The following is a 19,909-nucleotide window of genomic DNA, read 5'->3' as shown; positions in this document are numbered from 1 at the left end:
AAGATACACCATTTTACCATGCTCTTCAACAGAAAAAAAAGAAATAGATGAATGTAAGTTAGTTTGGAATTGACCGGTTGCGCTCTGTATATAAGTCAGGTGACCTATGGTGGGTATCAAACATCAAAACTGCGTTCTGTTGTAAAGTACATGATGATTGTTGCATTTGTTTGTTCGATCGAGGTTTTTTCGTTCTCGAAACCTCTGAAGAAAACCCCTGAGTTTGTATCTGAAACCTTACTGGAATGGCTGAATAAGGCCAGTAAGGACAGTTCCAGCAAGTATTGGACATTCTATAAGTACCGCTGAGATTGACGGCCGCGATCAAACACTTTTAATAGGGAGTCCGGCAATTTTTAGATTTTTTCAACCCTGAAAATGTGGAATCATTTGAAAGAAAATCACAATCACACGACAAAACAACGTATAAATTATTATTATAATGGCTTGCGTTTTGGAGATATGCCAATTTAAATGGCAAAATACAATGAAAACATTCTGTCAATTATAGTGTAAAAATAGGGCATAATTTATTAACACCTCTAAAATTTTCAGACCTGTCTAAAATGTTTAATATCATAGGAATCCTGATAAAATAAACACCTTTTTATATTTTGGAATTAGCTTTTTAACTCCCATTGCAAACAAATTATGCTTTTTTTTTTCGGAACACCGCACGATTGTACAAACCAAGGCCACTTCGCGATACGACCACACAACTCCGTCGCCGTATAGACACGGGCAAACTGCAGTTCCATTCACGCTTCACACAACGCAGCACAACCTATGGTCTAACCATAGCTCAAATCTATGGTGTACTATAAGGGACACCTATCTGTTATCGTCGTGCGTGTGGGGAGCTCCGTCGTGCCTGTGAACAGGACCATCGTGCCTGTGAGCAGACCGTCGTGCGTGTGAGTAAAACCGTCGTGCCTGTGATCAGGTCCGTCGTGTTTGTAAGCAGACCGTCGTGCCTGTGAGCAGGTCCGTCGTGCCTGTGAGCAGGTCCGAGTGCCTGTGAGCAGGTCCGTCGTGCCTGTGATCAGGTCCGTCGTGTTTGTGAGCAGACCGTCGTGCGTGTGGGGAGCTCCGTCGTGCCTGTGAGCAGGTCCGTCGTGTTTGTGAGCAGACCGTCGTGCGTGTGAGTAAAACCGTCGTGCCTGTGATCAGGTCCGTCGTGTTTGTAAGCAGACCGTCGTGCGTGTGAGTAAAACCGTCGTGCCTGTGAGCAGGCCCGTCGTGTTTGTGAGCAGACCGTCGTGCGTTTGAGTAAAACCGTCGTGCCTGTGAGCAGGTCCGTCGTGTTTGTAAGCAGACCGTCGTGCGTGTGAGTAAAACCGTCGTTCCTGTGAGCAGGCCCGTCGTGTTTGTGAGCAGAGCGTCGTGCGTGTGAGTAAAACCGTCGTCCCTGTGAGCAGGCCCGTCGTGTTTGTGAGCAGAGCGTCGTGCGTGTGAGTAAAACCGTCGTTCCTGTGAGCAGGTCCGTCGTGTTTGTGAGCAGACCGTCGTGCTTGTGAGTAAAACCGTCGTGCCTGTGAGCAGGTCCGTCGTGTTTGTGAGCAGACCGTCGTGCGTGTGAGTAAAACCGTCGTGCCTGTGAGTAAAGCCGTCGTGCGTGTGAGTAAAACTGTCGTGTTTGTGAGTAAAACCATCGTGCCTGTGAGTAAAACCGTCGTGCGTGTGAGTAAAACCGTCGTGTTTGTGAGTAAAACTGTCGTGCCTGTGAGTAAAACCGTCGTGCCTGTGAGTAAAACCGTCGTGTTTGTGAGTAAAACCGTCGTGCGTGTAAGTAAAGCCGTCGTGCCTATGAGGCGCCATGTGTAAATAAATTATTAAACAAAATTATTTATATATAATTCATTATTTATTATATAATTCAGTTTTCCGGACAATTATATGTCAATAATTGTTTGGCAGTTTGCATTATATGTAAATAAATTTATTTGCCACTGCAATATTTATATATATTTTTTTTTTTGCAACCTAATTTTTTTACATATAATTTTGGGCAAACTAGAATTATTTATATATAATTTATTTGCAAACTTATTATTTATATATAATTTTTGCACACTTTTGTATTTATTTATAATTTATTTGCAACATATGGAGAACTTTGCCACTCATATGTGCAGAAAATCACAGCCCTGGTCTGCGGTCACACACAGCAGGGTGAATTGACCCCGCGACCTTCACAGCCCCACTCTGGGTCAGCACAGAAGGAGGACCATTCCATTTCGCGAATTAGGGGAAAACATTAAGTGTAAACAAAGAACTTCAATGCGGGTATGCAATGTACATGTACAAAATGTACATCAACATGGTGTGAATAAAAAAGCTTCTGGAAACAGTATGTTTGTTTGAAAACTTTAACGTCACTTTTATTTTTAATACTGCCTTGAATAACTCAATGTAAAAACTTTGTATCAGCTTGTAATGGCTTCAATTCGCATGCCATTATTAACCATCAAATAATGAATAACAAATGCTAAATTAACAAAATAGAAGCTGCACATTTAAATATATACTTTTGAGGTAGAATGTAGTATTTGTTATGAAAAATAGTTATATGGCAAACAATAGTTATATGGCATCATACAAGTTCTCGGGAAAACCTGTTAAGTAGGCATGAAAATGGCATTGTTTAACTAAATCGTGGCATAATGTGGCAAATAGTAGAGTTGAAACTTGAATGCACAGATTGGAAACTCATATCAAAATTATTAACACTAATAGTTATAGCGGTACCATTAGCGTATTCCTTTTGCAAAATTTAACACTGGATTGATGTTGTGAATCTAAATTCTTATTTCATATTGAAACCTGAATGTTCTGTATGCAAAGGAAGCCTTAGGTTACATATTTCTTTCATAAAAAAAATACAGTGTGAAGATATAAATACATGTATAAAGCTACACTCTATTCTAAATGGCTAAACACATAAAAAAGCTAACAAGAAAGACACAAAAATCAGTTTTAGAAAACACAAAGTGCACAAACGTGGCATTAGTGGCAAATAAGCCGAGTTCCAGCTCTATGTCGTTCTCTGTTACTGACTGGCAACTCACATAAAAATAGCAATGAAATACATCAAAAGGTAGCCCTAAAATTAGTAACATTTCATCATAAACAATGAGACTACATGATACTTTATGCACCTGCCATAAATGTAACACGCATTTACATGTAATCGTGAAATATAAATTACAGTAAAAGTACACAAATCTCCTTTCATAGGGCCTACCGTTTGTTATGTTGATTCTTAAGGGATTCAAAATAAGACAACATATGATATGTTCACTTTGCACATTAATTTATTGCAAGGAACACGTCAGTCTGTTGTGACCATGTTGTTTACATGAACTACACTGCACCGCCCACTTGGGAGAACGTTTACAATTTGTTTCCAAGTACCTCAATCTATTTTGTTTTTGCATTACCTGTTTGAGTGCATCCGTCCCAAAGTTTGAGGATCGGAAATACCACTTGGTTACAAAGTCGTTCAGCTTCTCAAGACCTTGCTGACAGAAAAACGATGGATTTCCATATAGGCGCATGACTTCATGTATATGGTTTGCAAGGACGTGCATGTAGGGAGTTACATCTTTTGCCAAGTGCACATTCTGGTACAACATTACCCATTCCTTAGCTGATGACTGAAATTCATCAATCTCAGCTGATGCAGAATCTTTGTTCAACTGACTTATCAATGATCTGAAACTATTCCACAGGGTTTGAATTTGTTGTAACTTTGGGTGGTCTGGAATGATTGCAGCCAAATCAATTTTTGCCAAAATTCTCCTGTGTTCTGGTCCTGTAAAAGTCCGTGCCTGGATTTTTGAATCTTGTACTGCATATTTCCAGTCAGTGATTCCTAAGTCATTAATGAAATTCTGAAATCGCATAAGATTGCTGCAAGTTTCTAATTTGAGGTTTGGATTTAGCCGTGTAATATTATTACACTGCTGGAGGTAAAATGTCACTTGATATACTAGTTGATCCATGATCCTCAAGAACAAATGTAACGTGTCTGGGATGACTTTAACAATGGGGACAGAAGGAAATATCGGCACAGAATTGCAGTTAAATCTGGTTTTACTGGACTTCGGCTTCTGGGAGCATTCAATGATTTCTTTGACCGTTCTCGCTCCCTTACTTGTATCTGCCATTGACCAAACTTTAGTCATGTCTGCCCGTTCAAGTTTTGGACATTTGCACCAGAGACAGGAGAATGTAGACGCAAAACCCCTATGCCGGTGATTTGATTGATACATTTTAGATCACCGCCCAGGAACTTTTCAATGCTGATCACCTTTTCCCCAAGTGCAATCGAGTCCAAACTGTTAAACTCATCTATCAATTCCCTCAAAGCTTTTTGTATACATTCTCCTGTCTCTGGGCATTGCACTAAAGCAAGCAAGTAATTCCCACGTTCTGACCGACAGTGTTCATCACCGATGATAGTATAAGTCACATTTATGAGATGTTTTTTGGTTCCCGCCCGTGTCCCATCGCCACTAAGCTTTATTTTCACTGTTCCATCCTGAATAAGATGCTTATTCGAAGGATTACCCAAGGTTTGAACCAGGTGACCAGCCAACGACTTAAATACACCCCTGTACTTTGCAACCAATGTCTTGATTTCAAACGTGCCGTTTAGTTTGTGTCTTCTTTTCTTTATGTTACACATTCTGGGTAGGGAACTAACACGTTGGGCAATTTCATGGTATGCTTTATCTGCAATGTTAAAGGAGTCCATAATGAATATCATTTCATCAATTTCTTCTTGAGTCACTTTGCTCATTGTATTCTGGACTGGGACATTTTGTTCATTTAAAACTACATGAACAATTTGGCCATCATCATTTTGGAACTGAGCGTTCACATGTATTGCCTGACATCCCATGTTACTGAGGTTTCCAAACACGTCTTGAACCATTTTGATTTTTTGATCTTTATGACGACGTTTCTGTGATTTACTGTAACAAGCCATCCCCTTGCTCCGACCCCTTTCTCCTCGTTGGCGTTTTACTGGATTTGATAATCTATGCAGTTTGCTTTGTAATTCTGCGTTCTCTTCCTTAGCATTTTTCAGCTCAATCCCTGTATCGTTCAACTCATTTTCCAACTTTCTTGTTTTACAACTTTCATTCTCCAGCTCATTTTCTAGTTTCCGTTTAGTTGGACTGCCTGTTTTGTGTTGGACTTTCATTTTGTATACAGATTCTCCCCATCTTTCCAACAATTTCTCACGTCCACTTGTTCCTTTCGCACTTGTCCATTTTTTCCAGAGTCTACCCAATTTACTTTCGAGAAACTTCAAAGAGTTCACTCTACAATTTTCAAGGGACACATGGTGTTTTGCCAGTATGCGTTGAAACAAGGATTGAATGTTTTCGTGCGTGAGGCATCCATTAAAACTGCTGACCAAATTTAACAGAAAAATGTCAGAAACGTCAATCTCAACAATACAAGCATATGTGTCTGTTTCATCAGGAGTTGCACAAACAGGACGTACAATGGACATCAATGCCAAAAGCAAAATTATGAAAGGACCAAAAAGATCCATGGCGTTGGAGAAAAAGAATGTGAAAGAAAATCATGTGAAAATCATGTGACAACAAACACTGATACACCTTGTGTTAAAACGTGTGGAATTAACCGCTTGCTATAGTGCAGTTACACGTACATGTACATGCACATGTACATGCAATTTTAAATTAAATTATTAATACATTACTACAATATGATGTCAAAATCCTATATAGTGATATATAATAACAGAAGAACCTGTGCAGAGAAGAAGACAAGTGACCTGGGGGATTATTTGGAAAAGGGCTGGAAATCAAACTTGTTTCCCATTCCACGGACGAATTTCAATTTAAATACAAAACCTCTATGGATAATTTCCAAGTTACCATCGGAAGAAAACTGCTCCAGGGGCTTTCTCTCGGTGAGTCGAAAGCTGACTGTGTGAGGTGTCACAAAAGCAACGTCTCCTTGGCTATTAAAAATTCGCCAGTGCCATCCTTCTCCTAAAAGAGAGTTAAAGGCCGTCAAAAGTTCCAAATGGAATTGACGGGATTCCGTAAGTTTCCCAAGCGACGCAATTTCGTCAAACAACTCTCTCTGGATTGGCAATTCAATGTTCATAATACTGTCAACTTTGCGTTGGCCATGGAGTGACTCCTTGATGGAAATCTTGAGCTGCTCCACAAAGAAGGCCCTTCCCTCCGGAGTACTTTCCACAAAGCAGTTGGGAATGTCAATCATTGCATCAGCTGGCCGCCATTCATCATATTCTGCAGATTTCCATTCCTCATCTGTGTAGTGGACCTTTAGAAAAAGTTTGTCTTGAACAAATTTAGAGTCCACCACCACCAAACTGTAAAGTTTAGTTGTTGACCAAGACTTTTTCGGTAGGCCTACCCGATCGGTTGGCAAAGATGGTCCACTGTTCAACGGGCAGTAGTCCACTCGTCCAGTTTGCCGGAGCCTCGAGCTTCTCAAATTGCTGTCATCAGAATCAGCCATGAAATCTGTATGGAAATACATGTAAACCATCGAAACAATCAATAAATCACTCAGCAAGTTCACTGTTGAAAACAGAAATGAAAGTCATGGGGTTTGTACACTTATCATGGCTATTTTTAAGTAAACATCACATGTAAAATAAAGCTAAAAATCTCACCTCTTCATGCACTGCAAGTACATGTGTATGCCACGTGTGCATCCCACGCTGGCAGGCTGGCACTACACGTATCACCCCTCTACATGAGATGAACTGATCCACGCGATCAGGTTGGCATTTGCGGTAAAAAAAAGTAGGCTAAAATGGCACCAAAATGAAGTCTAGCAGGTTTACGAAAAGACCTACACAGACCAGAAAAGTACCCTTGTCATCAACAATATGAGTAAATCGATTGAAATAGATCAGAGCATCAACAAAAATACGAGAATAGTACACATGGCTCGTTCGACAAGTAAAATCTACGGCAGAAGCGTGTCATGGGCAAGTCTGGTGCCAGTCGCCAGACCGCTGCACACCACATACGCAAGTGCCGCGGTTGCAATAGGTCCGTAGACCGGACTATAAATGAACAGCAGGTCGTACCTCAGAACAAAAGCGATGTCTGATTTGACAAGAAAAGTGCCCCTGGTTCTTCTCAACCAATAAAAATGATTGTTACATGAAAAGAAAGCTTATTGTTTCCTCTTTCAGAAACCGTGCGAGGTAATTGTATGCGACCGGGTTCACACGTGTGCTGTTCGAAGAAGTAAACCCGCACCCTCAAAAATCGGGGAGATGTGCCGTGACCTCCATAGGAAACGCGAAATTTTCACTGAGTTGCCCGTTTTTCAATGAAAAAGTGCACATAATTCTTCGCCTCCAATCATGAAGAAATGATATTCATATGAAAGAGAGAAATCTGTATTTTGTGATGCGATGCGAGGAAGTAAGTTTAACCAACACACTTTCCGCATATTAACGAAAGTTTGCTAAGAGCGCCCTGAAATGTGCCAGTCTTCCCACGTAAACAAAGCTGCACTAGTGGCGAATGAGCAAATGCGCCCTAGTTCTCCATATGCCTTTTTATTGATATATAATTTTTGTACACTTTATTTATTTATATATAATAATAGCCCCACCAGTACTAGAGGGTGCTAGGCGTAGTGTTTTTAAAGATTAAAACGAACTTGGTCAAAATTGGTCAAAATTCAAAATCTTACTTAAGAATTATTTATTTCTTTTGAATTGAGGCACTGCATTATATAATAAGTAATGAATTATATAATAAATAATGAATAATATATTAAATAATGCATTATATATAAATAAATAAAGTGTGAAAAACAATTATATTTAAATAATAAGGTACCAAATAAATCATACAACAAATAATAAAAAAAAAAGCGTGCATACAAATATATATATAAATAATGAGGTACCAAATAAATTATATATAAATAATAAGGTTGCAAAAAAAATTATATATATAAATAATGCAGTGGCAAATAAATTTATTTACATATAATGCAAACTGCCAAACAGTTATTAACATATAATTGTCCAGAAAACTGAACTATATAATAAATAATGAATTATATATAAATAATGTTGTTAAGTAATTTATTTACACATGGCGCCTCATAGGCACGACGGCTTTACTCACACGCACGACGGTTTTACTCACAAACACGACGGTTTTACTCACAGGCACGACGGTTTCACTCACAGGCATGACGCTCTGCTCACAAACACGACGGACCTGCTCACAGGCACGACGGTTTTACTCACACGCACGACGGTCTGCTCACAAACACGACGGACCTGCTCACAGGCACGACGGTTTTACTCAAACGCACGACGGTCTGCTCACAAACACGACGGACTTGCTCACAGGCACGACGGTTTTACTCACACGCACGACGCTCTGCTCACAAACACGACGGACCTGCTCACAGGCACGACGGTTTTACTCACACGCACGACGGTCTGCTCACAAACACGACGGACCTGCTCACAGGCACGACGGTTTTACTCACACGCACGATGGTCTGCTCACAAACACGACGGACCTGCTCACATGCACGACGGTTTTACTCACAAGCACGACGGTCTGCTCATTAACACGACGGACCTGCTCACAGGCACGACGGAGCTCCCCACACGCACGACGGTCTGCTCACAGGCACGACGGTTTTACTCACACGTACGACGGTCTGCTCACAAACACGACGGACCTGCTCACAGTCACGACGGACCTGCTCACAGGCACGACGGACCTGCTCACAGTCACGACGGACCTGCTCACAGGCACGACAGACCTGCTCACAGGCACGATGGACCTGCTCACAGGCACGACGGACCTGCTCACAGGCACGACGGACCTGCTCACAGGCACGACGGAGCTCCCCACACGCACGACGATAACAGATAGCTGTCCTTTATAGTACACCATACAAATCGGTCAATTATTTGCTGCCTTCAACATCATTTCGTGTTTGACTCTTGTGTTTTTTTTTCTTTTTTTTTTTCTCTTCAGATGTTTAAAATGAGAAAGGGCCATAAAGTCATGGGATCGGGCTGGATATCATCTGCATTGCTGACAGCACTGATTGCTATCGGTACGTCGTTATTAACCAATATTCTCTCTATATGGGTCTGAGGTATTTATTTGAATAATGAGTGGAGTGGAGTTGCTCCGTGGTCCGGAGCATCAAACTCAAATTATGTGGGAAATTGTTCAGGTTGTGGGTTCGAGTCCAGCCTGGGCTTGCGATGCGTGTGTCCCGTGGGCAAGACACTTTTCGTCACACAGGAATAGGTAACTGCGATGGCAGAAGTGGTTCATATTATTGATTTTGGCTGCTTTGCACCTAAATGGCAGCATCGAGGTGTATACATCCAAAGGCCTGGAGCTGAGTTAGTTGTTTTATGATCCCAACGAGAATTAGGGGTAACAGTGGTTTAAGAGTCCATCTAGTTGCGCTACAAAAAAAAAAAAAAAGGACTTTTGTACGACATCGTGAAGTGTGAATTTAAGGTCTGAAAGGTTTGTAAAGATCCCATCATAATTTTAAGTATTGTGCTTGATTCATTATTTGGCACAGGCTGGAGTTTTCGGAAAAGCATTGTTTTCATTTTGTAATTTCGGTGGAATTGTATATGATTATGTTGGATATTCAAACTGCTTTAAAATCAAAGTTGTTTCCAGACTTTGCATCACAAAACATTTTCATATATTTCATGCGTGCCGATCTGTGATATGTCGTTGTGATCATCATATTTTGACTGCTGGGCAATCCAGTAAAATCCGACGTATACGTCCTACCACATTGTGGTGTACGAACATGTACAATGTCGTTAAGGTGGTGGTACCTCAGTTTGGTCTGTAATGTGTTTTTTTTGCTCATTAGATGTCACACCACATTCACTGTTCCAGCAGCAGGTCATTGAAATGTCTGACATGTACGTCTGGATTTACAGAATGGTCCTGCTATGAAAAGTGGTCCAACTTTTATCTTGTACGGACTCTAATATTATGTGACTTTTATCTTCCCTAACAAATGTGCAGCACGTGCAACCATTGAGTCAGTATTTCATAAAGTCCAAATTTAACAGCTACATCGGCCAATTCTTGTGATGAATTTGCATTCGTAAACGTGCAATTGCCGGTAGGTTTCTTGGCTTGGACTCGTATTTAATTGAACGTTTCTGTGATACGAATGAAAACAAATTCGGCAGGGCAAGAACTTGGATGCGCCTTGTTCCATAGTCCCCTCACACTTCTTGACCTGTATGCAGTTTCACATTGTTTTCACTCGTTTGGTTGTTTCTTTATTTTTCTCACTGAATAATGCAGTCGTCAGTTCAGTTTCAGCCCGAGTCTGTACTCTGATGATTGACCTAGACTCACGCGGTTGCGGCCAACGCATGGGGAGATTTGTCCTGCCACCAGGCGATCCTTGCACCTGTACAGGGGTCAGACTGGGCGGTCATTACCACCGCTACGCGCCTGAGATGCAGGGACAGGATCCACCGTTGTATATGGACATGCTGCCGGAGGTGACTGCTGAGGTTATCGGCCGTTGGCTCAACTGCACTGAGAACAAACCGGTAGAGTCGACGCTTGGAGTCACTGAGACTGCCCCAGAGTTGACTTCTAAAGTTGCCCCGGGGTCGACACCTGTCGCATCGACTCCTACCGATACGACACAAGTTATCAGCATCACCCCTGAGCCGTCGATGCCGCCTGCAGATTGTCAAGTGATCTTAGATGCCGGTCAGAGCGCTAGCGGTGTGTATACCATCCGGCACGCAGGCCAGAATATGCAGGTCTACTGCCGCATGGAGTTGGGGAAAGGATACATAGTGAGTAAACTTATTTTCTCAGAATCATTCTGTATTTTTCAATTATAACATGGTAGGAAGATATTTTGACAATTTAGCTCCGAAATGTATTTGACACTGACAAAAAAAGAATACTTCAGGCAATAGTGTTTTCAACTTGTTGCACTGAGTACTGTTGTTGGTGCTAAGGAAATGTAATCTTGAAGAACGTCCGTGCATACGCGTACAGTTGATAACTGAACCAGTGACGATAATTAACAAACATGCGCTTAAGCTAACGGGAAGTTGGAAGTTGCACCATATACCAATATGTTTCATTATATTCCTGTAATTATCAATTTGTTTATTGTCATTAATAAAAAAAAATGCGATGAAAGCTACTAAACTTCCAACCTTATATTCTACCCCAAATAAAATGAAAGGTTTAGCTTCGAACAGACTGGTTAATGGTTAATGGATTTTCTAGTTAATGTCTGAAATGTCCAATGTTGTTCATGGGTGTGCCTGTGTTATTTTAAGTTTGTTTGCCAACTCCAAAAAAATGACTTCAACTTGTGTTCTGAAACGCAGGTCCACCAATAAAGAAAAAGTCCTTGATTTTGCCTAGAACAGCATAATTGATTCCTTAATGTTAAACCCGAACAAGGATAAAAGCGATGATGGTAAACGTGTCCTAGTTTTACCGTCACTCATATCGTTTCTGACAGGTGTTTCAGAGACGCCTGGACGGCTCGGTGAGCTTCGACCGAACCTGGCAGGAGTACGCCGAGGGATTCGGGAATCTGACCGGAGAGTTTTGGCTGGGCAACCAGAAGCTGCGTAGTCTGACTCGTAACTGGGGTCGGGATATGGTCATCAACCTGAGGGCGTTTGACGGGGAAGAAGCCCGTATTCGTTATGAGGACTTCAACGTGGACTCATCTGAGAACAAATACAAGCTTTTTGTTCGTTGGTTCAGTGAGGACGGTGGAGATGCAGGTATACAGAATCCCCCGCGTGATTTCATTATCCTTCACAGAGACTTCTCCTATCACACATCATGTCTTGCACTGTTGTATACAATATAACTCTGGTATAACTGCTCTGCTCTCAGCACAAAAAAGACCGATAAAACCATATTACAGATTGTTGATAGCAGGCGATAATTTGTTTTCTGTGTCCCCCAAATCGATGCTTCATTTGGCCGCTTGTTTATATACATGTACTGATACAACACACAAATAACATACTTCAGGGGAAAATATTCAGGGAAGTTTTTTTTTTTTTTCAAAATGTCCAGCCGATACAAACCCATAAAGCGGGAAGGAAGCAGGGTTGAAACTGTTGTTGAATAGTTTGTTTGGTGCCAAGGCAGCAATTACATCATTAACACTAGATCCAAGTAGTTTGTGTAGACTAAATTCAACGTATAATAAAGCCTGTTAACAATGTTGTTTCAAACTGTACAAGTAGTTATAATAATTTTACAATATATTGTATAAATCTTTTAATATTTGCTATTCCAATGATTTTCAATTATATTATCTGTGAGTCATTGCTTCGTCGCCGTAGTGAACCAGGTTTGCTATACAGCTAGAAGGTGAGCTACGGTGACGTCGCATTTAATTATTACTTTTACCGATAACCCAGGTGGTTCCTTTTATATATTCTTTGCTATAAATAAATAAATACAAGCCTTACTTAATTTTCACTGGCAACAAATACTGCCCATGTTATCTTATTATTTAATAAAGAGAAAAGCTGGTCTAATTTTATTTCCCTTTGGCAAACATAGCCACTGAAACTTAATCTTTTTGGCAATGTGAGCCACAGAAATGTAATCTTTAAGGCAAAGTTAGCAACATAAATGTTTCGAACTGTTTGGGCATACCTTGGCTAAAGAAATATAATAAAATAAATAAACAAAGAAACAGATTAAGGCAATCATAAAAAAAAACCAAGGCGACCATGTCTAACAAAAAAATGAAAAGAAAGGAATCCATTCAAATGTTATTTTAATGAGTAGTCCCTTTATGACACTGCCATGCAGCATTCGTTATCAATTAATGTACTTATACAAGGTCTGACGATCCTTCCTTTCTTATGCTCACAGGTGATTCACTCTGGACTCATAGTAACGAAGACTTCTCAACTCTAGACAAAGACCATGACGACACCGTTGGGGAAAACTGCGCTGAGAAATTTCACGGAGGCTGGTGGTACAAACGCTGCGGTAGCGACATCAGCCACCGCTTCGTGAGCAACCTGAACGGCTTGTACTACAACAACGCAACAGTCGATGATTACATGGGGATACAGTGGGTCACCTGGAAGGGTAAAGCAGTCTCTCTTAAAGGGTGTGAAATGATGACACGACCCAAATGGTAAGCGTTACCGGTAATAAAAAAGGACCCACAATGAGACAACAGTGCAACGAGGGGGGATATTACGGGGCCCAGAACTAAGTTCAAAATATTTTGGATAAAGAACATTGATTTCGCTCTGTATAATGTTTTGGGGCAAGTTAGTAGGAAAGATGGTTTGAAAACAAATATCCCACGTTTAAGAAACATTACCAGTAACAGCAAGTTTACTAACAAAATAAAAAAAACACAATGGTCTGTTTGTGCCATTTTTGAGTTTCACCCCCCTAAAAAAGTTTTACAAATATCAAATTACATGAAAATAATTCAGTTTTCGCACGACATAGACTTGTCCCTGCCCCTCTATTAAAATCGATAATGTCAGGACAAGGCACCATTGTACTCGCAATCGAAAGTTTTATCGTAACATTGAACCATGTAAAAGTTAACATTTGTCGGTTAAAAAAAACCAATGATTTTGTTGGAGAGCCCATTTAATCTGAATGGGAAACGAACATTTCAATCGATACGGTGTCACATGAAAATCCGACTCCTATGAAAATCGGACCCCTATTTCCCTATTATTGGTTGATCCCCCGCACGTGACAAGTCACTCTCCCGAAATGATCCTAAAATAGCATAGTATCGTACTCACGCGTGCGCAGTACTGCCAATGAGTCCACATTTCATGGAGTCGGATATTCACGCTACACCGGCACTGGTACGGTTTTCTGAGGTTACAGGCTCACGTCCACCTTTTCTCTGTTAAGCTGTACTCTGATCGAGAAGTGAACGCAGGTAAGTTTCAGTGTTGTAATACTCGTATTCGGTACTCGTACTCGTACTCGTGTACTTTTTTTGGAGTACTCATATTCGTACTCCAATGTCAAAGTACTCGTACTCGAAATAACGGTACTTGTACTCGGGCAGCAAAGTACTCGTACTTGACATGTCGAAATTGTACTCGATTATTAAAGTACTAGTACTCGAATAGCTGTACTCGGGGGATGTTATAGATTAATTCAACTACCACGATGACCTTATTTTATAGATGCTTTCAGTTTGAAATGGTTGATTGGCTTGTGGAGAAATCGAGATTTCCTGATTTGCCTCTGTGCAAGTACAGTCCGGACAAACACATTTAACAGCTTGCCATGAGTGGGTCTATATATCGGTCTGACTTGGCCTGGGCCAATTACGCACAATGAACCATTTGCCGTATGACCGTATTCGGAAATGCAAGTACTCTTACTCGTACTCGGAAGTACAAGTACTCGTTCTCGGAGACCCGTTCTTGTACTCGGAGGTACTCGTACTCGTACTCGGCAACACAAGTACTCGTCTCGGCAGTACTCGGTACTCGGAAAAAGTACTCGACTGCAACACTGAGGTTAAGTCAGTTAACAACATGGGTCAACCATTAGCCGCGGGTTAACCATCGAACCATTGTTTCTAAATTCTCTCTACCAAATCTATCGAATATCGATATTAAAAAATGACATATTTACTGATTGTATTCGTAACACGGTATAAGTCACGAGGCGTATTGGCATCGGGAATTGGGCCCCGGGGCATCGTCGGCAATGCAAGACTATGCCCTACAAGAATTGATTCTCATCCGTTTGCTATACAGCTAGAAGGTGAGCTACGGTGACGTCGCATTTAATTATTACTTTTACCGATAACCCAGGTGGTTCCTTTTATATATTCTTTGCTATAAATAAATAAATACAAGCCTTACTTAATTTTCACTGGCAACAAATACTGCCCGTGTTATCTTATTATTTAATAAAGAGAAAAGCTGGTCTAATTTTATTTCCCTTTGGCAAACATAGCCACTGAAACTTAATCTTTTTGGCAATGTGAGCCACAGAAATGTAATCTTTAAGGCAAAGTTAGCAACATAAATGTTTCGAACTGTTTGGGCATACCTTGGCTAAAGAAATATAATAAATAAATAAACAAAGAAACAGATTAAGGCAATCATGAAAAAAACCAAGGCGACCATGTCTAACAAAAAAATGAAAAGAAAGGAATCCATTCAAATGTTATTTTAATGAGTAGTCCCTTTATGACACTGCCATGCAGCATTCGTTATCAATTAATGTACTTATACAAGGTCTGACGATCCTTCCTTTCTTATGCTCACAGGTGATTCACTCTGGACTCATAGTAACGAAGACTTCTCAACTCTAGACAAAGACCATGACGACACCGTTGGGGAAAACTGCGCTGAGAAATTTCACGGAGGCTGGTGGTACAAACGCTGCGGTAGCGACATCAGCCACCGCTTCGTGAGCAACCTGAACGGCTTGTACTACAACAACGCAACAGTCGATGATTACATGGGGATACAGTGGGTCACCTGGAAGGGTAAAGCAGTCTCTCTTAAAGGGTGTGAAATGATGACACGACCCAAATGGTAAGCGTTACCGGTAATAAAAAAGGACACACAATGAGACAACAGTGCAACGAGGGGGGATATTACGGGGCCCAGAACTAAGTTCAAAATATTTTGGATAAAGAACATTGATTTCGCTCTGTATAATGTTTTGGGGCAAGTTAGTAGGAAAGATGGTTTGAAAACAAATATCCCACGTTTAAGAAACATTACCAGTAACAGCAAGTTTACTAACAAAATAAAAACAAACACAATGGTCTGTTTGTGCCATTTTTGAGTTTCACCCCCCTAAAAAAGTTTTACAAATATCAAATTACATGAAAATAATTCAGTTTTCGCACGACATAGACTTGTCCCTGCCCCTCTATTAAAATCGATAATGTCAGGACAAGGCACCATTGTACTCGCAATCGAAAGTTTTATCGTAACATTGAACCATGTAAAAGTTAACATTTGTCGGTTAAAAAAAACCAATGATTTTGTTGGAGAGCCCATTTAATCTGAATGGGAAACGAACATTTCAATCGATACGGTGTCACATGAAAATCCGACTCCTATGAAAATCGGACCCCTATTTCCCTATTATTGGTTGATCCCCCGCACGTGACAAGTCACTCTCCCGAAATGATCCTAAAATAGCATAGTATCGTACTCACGCGTGCGCAGTACTGCCAATGAGTCCACATTTCATGGAGTCGGATATTCACGCTACACCGGCACTGGTACGGTTTTCTGAGGTTACAGGCTCACGTCCACCTTTTCTCTGTTAAGCTGTACTCTGATCGAGAAGTGAACGCAGGTAAGTTTCAGTGTTGTAATACTCGTATTCGGTACTCGTACTCGTACTCGTGTACTTTTTTTGGAGTACTCATATTCGTACTCCAATGTCAAAGTACTCGTACTCGAAATAACGGTACTTGTACTCGGGCAGCAAAGTACTCGTACTTGACATGTCGAAATTGTACTCGATTATTAAAGTACTAGTACTCGAATAGCTGTACTCGGGGGATGTTATAGATTAATTCAACTACCACGATGACCTTATTTTATAGATGCTTTCAGTTTGAAATGGTTGATTGGCTTGTGGAGAAATCGAGATTTCCTGATTTGCCTCTGTGCAAGTACAGTCCGGACAAACACATTTAACAGCTTGCCATGAGTGGGTCTATATATCGGTCTGACTTGGCCTGGGCCAATTACGCACAATGAACCATTTGCCGTATGACCGTATTCGGAAATGCAAGTACTCTTACTCGTACTCGGAAGTACAAGTACTCGTTCTCGGAGACCCGTTCTTGTACTCGGAGGTACTCGTACTCGTACTCGGCAACACAAGTACTCGTCTCGGCAGTACTCGGTACTCGGAAAAAGTACTCGACTGCAACACTGAGGTTAAGTCAGTTAACAACATGGGTCAACCATTAGCCGCGGGTTAACCATCGAACCATTGTTTCTAAATTCTCTCTACCAAATCTATCGAATATCGATATTAAAAAATGACATATTTACTGATTGTATTCGTAACACGGTATAAGTCACGAGGCGTATTGGCATCGGGAATTGGGCCCCGGGGCATCGTCGGCAATGCAAGACTATGCCCTACAAGAATTGATTCTCATCCGATACCTGCAGATTGGCAATCGTATTACATACGTAATTATTTGTGAGCGGTATTTTATTTATTGCAGTGCGTATTTTTTTAAACAGTTATGTACGAGATATTAATAGGCATACCTTTTTTTTTCATTATAGTGATTCATAAAATGTTTCTTGATTTTGTGAACAATTGTGATTTTGTTGATTATTTGTGGTACATGTAGATTCAGTTTATTTGATGTTTTAACAGCAGGATATCAATTGTCAACACTGACCCGAAGAGAGCGGATCGGAATCTGTTCCCCTTTCATTTGTTTTATTAGAAAACACGACAATTATTTTCTCTTTTGTTAATCAAGTAATTGGTCCATAACGGAGCTGCCTGCCGATTGTCAAGAGATCTTGGATGCTGGTCAGACAACCAGCGGTGTGTATACCATCCTGGACCACTACGCATGTCAGATTATGCAGGTCTTCTGCAGCATGGAGCCGGAGTCGGGGAAAGGATACATAGTGAGTTAAGTTTCTTATTTTTTTTCAAAACCATGCTGTATTTTACAAGTCAAATGTGGTGGATGGATTGTGGATTTAGCTCCCAGCGGAATTTGAATTTAGAAATAATTTTTGAGTCAAAAAAATCCAGTGCCGCTCGTTATGGAAAAGCAATATAACCACTGTAAAAGGTTGTAAGTCCGTGCACACCGTGCACACGGGCACCGTTAAGTATTGAATCAGTAATTGTAATTAAGTGTAACAAAATCACCCCGAAATTGGAAAATTGGACCATACAAACTGTATGTTTCACTTGTCCCTGCCATCTAAAAAGTCCAATTTGTTGTACAAAACTGCGATTGTATCGAAATGAGTTATATTGGTTCCCAAGCTCCATATTTTTCTGTAGCGGAATTAAACAATTACATAAAAAAAAAGGCTTGATAATTATGTCCTCAGTTGATGTCTATGTCACTTTTTTTTTTAACTGGTGTTCTAGATCTAAATGTCCTCGTCGTATGGACATGTTTTGAGCCGCGCTTGGCAAAGCCTCCGATTACATTTAATCCCACAAACCTATAAGATATTTCTGGGTAAGTGGATCCGGTATTGTATCTCATTATTACCGTCACTCATATCGTTTCTGACAGGTGTTTCAGAGACGCCTGGACGGCTCGGTGAGCTTCAACCGAACCTGGCAGGGGTACGCCGAGGGATTCGGAGATCTGACCGGAGAGTTTTGGTTGGGCAACCAGAAGCTGCATAGTCTGACTCGTAACGGGAAGTGGGAGCTGGTTATCACTCTGAGGGCATACGATGGGGACGAGGCCCGTGTTCGTTATGGGTACTTCTTAATGGACTCGTCTGAGCTCAAATACGGAATTCATTTATCTGGCTTCAGTGAAGAGAGTGGAGATGCAGGTACTTAATACCCCAAACTTTCAGTATCCTTCCGTTTAGGACCTCTCTCATGAGTCTTGCACTGTTTTCTACGATGTCATTTTTTGGTTTAACTGTGTTGTTCTCATCTAATTATTCTAAAATTAATAAACTGATAAATCCTGATTTCTGATTGTATGAATCTGCAGGCAATAATCTGGATCTACCCCCTATTCCAAAAGGAACGCCCTATTCCGCCGCTTGCCTATTAATCCAACCCACGAATTGACCTCCATGCGGATCTATGGAATAATGTCCAAAATCAGAAGCGTAACAAACATTTATTCCCGGAGGGTTTAATGGGAAAAATCCGTAAAGAAGGTTGAATGCACCGTTGAAACTAAAAACAGTTTGTTCGATATCCAGGTAACATTTTATTAGTAATTACATCATGAACAGATCAATATGACAATGTCTAAAACCGAAAAGTAAAGACCTTGCATACAAAACAATAAAAAGAAAGAAATCGGTTCAGATGTCATACATTATTTTTTATTAAAGTGGTCCCTTCGTAAAAAAGTCCACGCATCATGCCTTATATTATATTACTGTAGTTATATACAAGGTCTGACCATCCTTCCTCTCTAATGCTCACAGGTAATTCACTCCGGATTCATCGTAACGAAGACTTCTCAACTCTAGATAAAGACCATGACAACACCAACCGGCATAACTGCGCTGAGAAATTCCACGGAGGCTGGTGGTACAACCGCTGCGGAAGCTACACCAGCAGGGACTTCAAGAGCAACCTGAACGGCTTGTACTACAACAACGCAACAGTCGATGATTACATGGGGATACAGTGGGTCACCTGGAAGGGTAAAAATATCTCTCTAAAAGGGTGTGAAATGATGATACGACGCGGACCGTAACCGGTGATCGAAAGGATTCGTTTTGAAAGATAACAATGAACCTAGGGGTGGTAGTGGGGGCGACAGATCTCAGTTTGGATTATTTTGGCAAAAAAAAAAAAAAGACGCCATCTTCTAAAAACATATTGGGGTTTTTCGTTTAGGAAAATAGTTGAAAGGAGTGGGCTGGGAGGAGGCGGTATAAAAAAGACACACACGATGGCAACATATAAGAAATATTACCAGTGACGGCAAAAAGGATGCTCATTGTTCACTTGGGTTTTTATATGAAATAAAATTAACAATGTACTGTTCATGATATTTTTCAGTTTCATCCCCCCCAAAACAAGTATCAACTGGCTCTAAAAAAATTGCCTATATTGTCTTGGCGTAAAGAGGTGTAATGACTCCCATTATTCATGAAGTTTATTCA

At 40.7% G+C, this 19,909-nt stretch overlaps 3 protein-coding genes across 3 annotated transcripts in view; 2 read left to right on the top strand and 1 right to left on the bottom strand.

Moving 5' to 3' along the window:
- Positions 1 to 3,557, bottom strand: part of LOC119738273 (ficolin-3-like) — a 46,561-nt gene extending 43,004 nt beyond the window's left edge. The window contains exon 1 of the mRNA XM_038213110.1: positions 3,441 to 3,557. Within this exon, the coding sequence (XP_038069038.1) occupies positions 3,441 to 3,557 (117 nt within the window). The remainder of the gene's footprint in view (positions 1 to 3,440) is intronic.
- Positions 3,558 to 10,379: 6,822 nt separating this feature from the next.
- Positions 10,380 to 15,623, top strand: LOC119738269 (ficolin-2-like). Its single transcript, XM_038213098.1, has 4 exons — positions 10,380 to 10,876; positions 11,563 to 11,833; positions 12,948 to 13,169; positions 15,349 to 15,623. The coding sequence occupies exons 1-4, from the start codon at positions 10,403 to 10,405 to the stop codon at positions 15,621 to 15,623; spliced, it is 1,242 nt and encodes a 413-aa protein (XP_038069026.1). The 5' UTR covers positions 10,380 to 10,402.
- A 1,928-nt stretch (positions 15,624 to 17,551) lies between these two features.
- Positions 17,552 to 19,685, top strand: LOC119738266 (ficolin-1-like; the record flags this gene model as incomplete). The annotated part of the gene is made up of 3 exons (XM_038213093.1): positions 17,552 to 17,707; positions 18,337 to 18,607; positions 19,223 to 19,685. Coding segments are annotated over 3 exons (702 nt in total), but the record flags the coding sequence as incomplete, so codon positions are not given.
- Between the last annotated feature and the right edge of the window lie 224 nt (positions 19,686 to 19,909).

This window comes from Patiria miniata, unplaced genomic scaffold, assembly GCF_015706575.1.
Source record: "Patiria miniata isolate m_02_andy unplaced genomic scaffold, ASM1570657v1 HiC_scaffold_3, whole genome shotgun sequence".
In the NCBI taxonomy this organism is placed as follows: Eukaryota; Metazoa; Echinodermata; class Asteroidea; order Valvatida; family Asterinidae; genus Patiria; species Patiria miniata.
The sequence above is the reverse complement of the archived record's forward strand: the minus strand, read 5'-3'. Positions and strand labels throughout refer to the sequence as shown.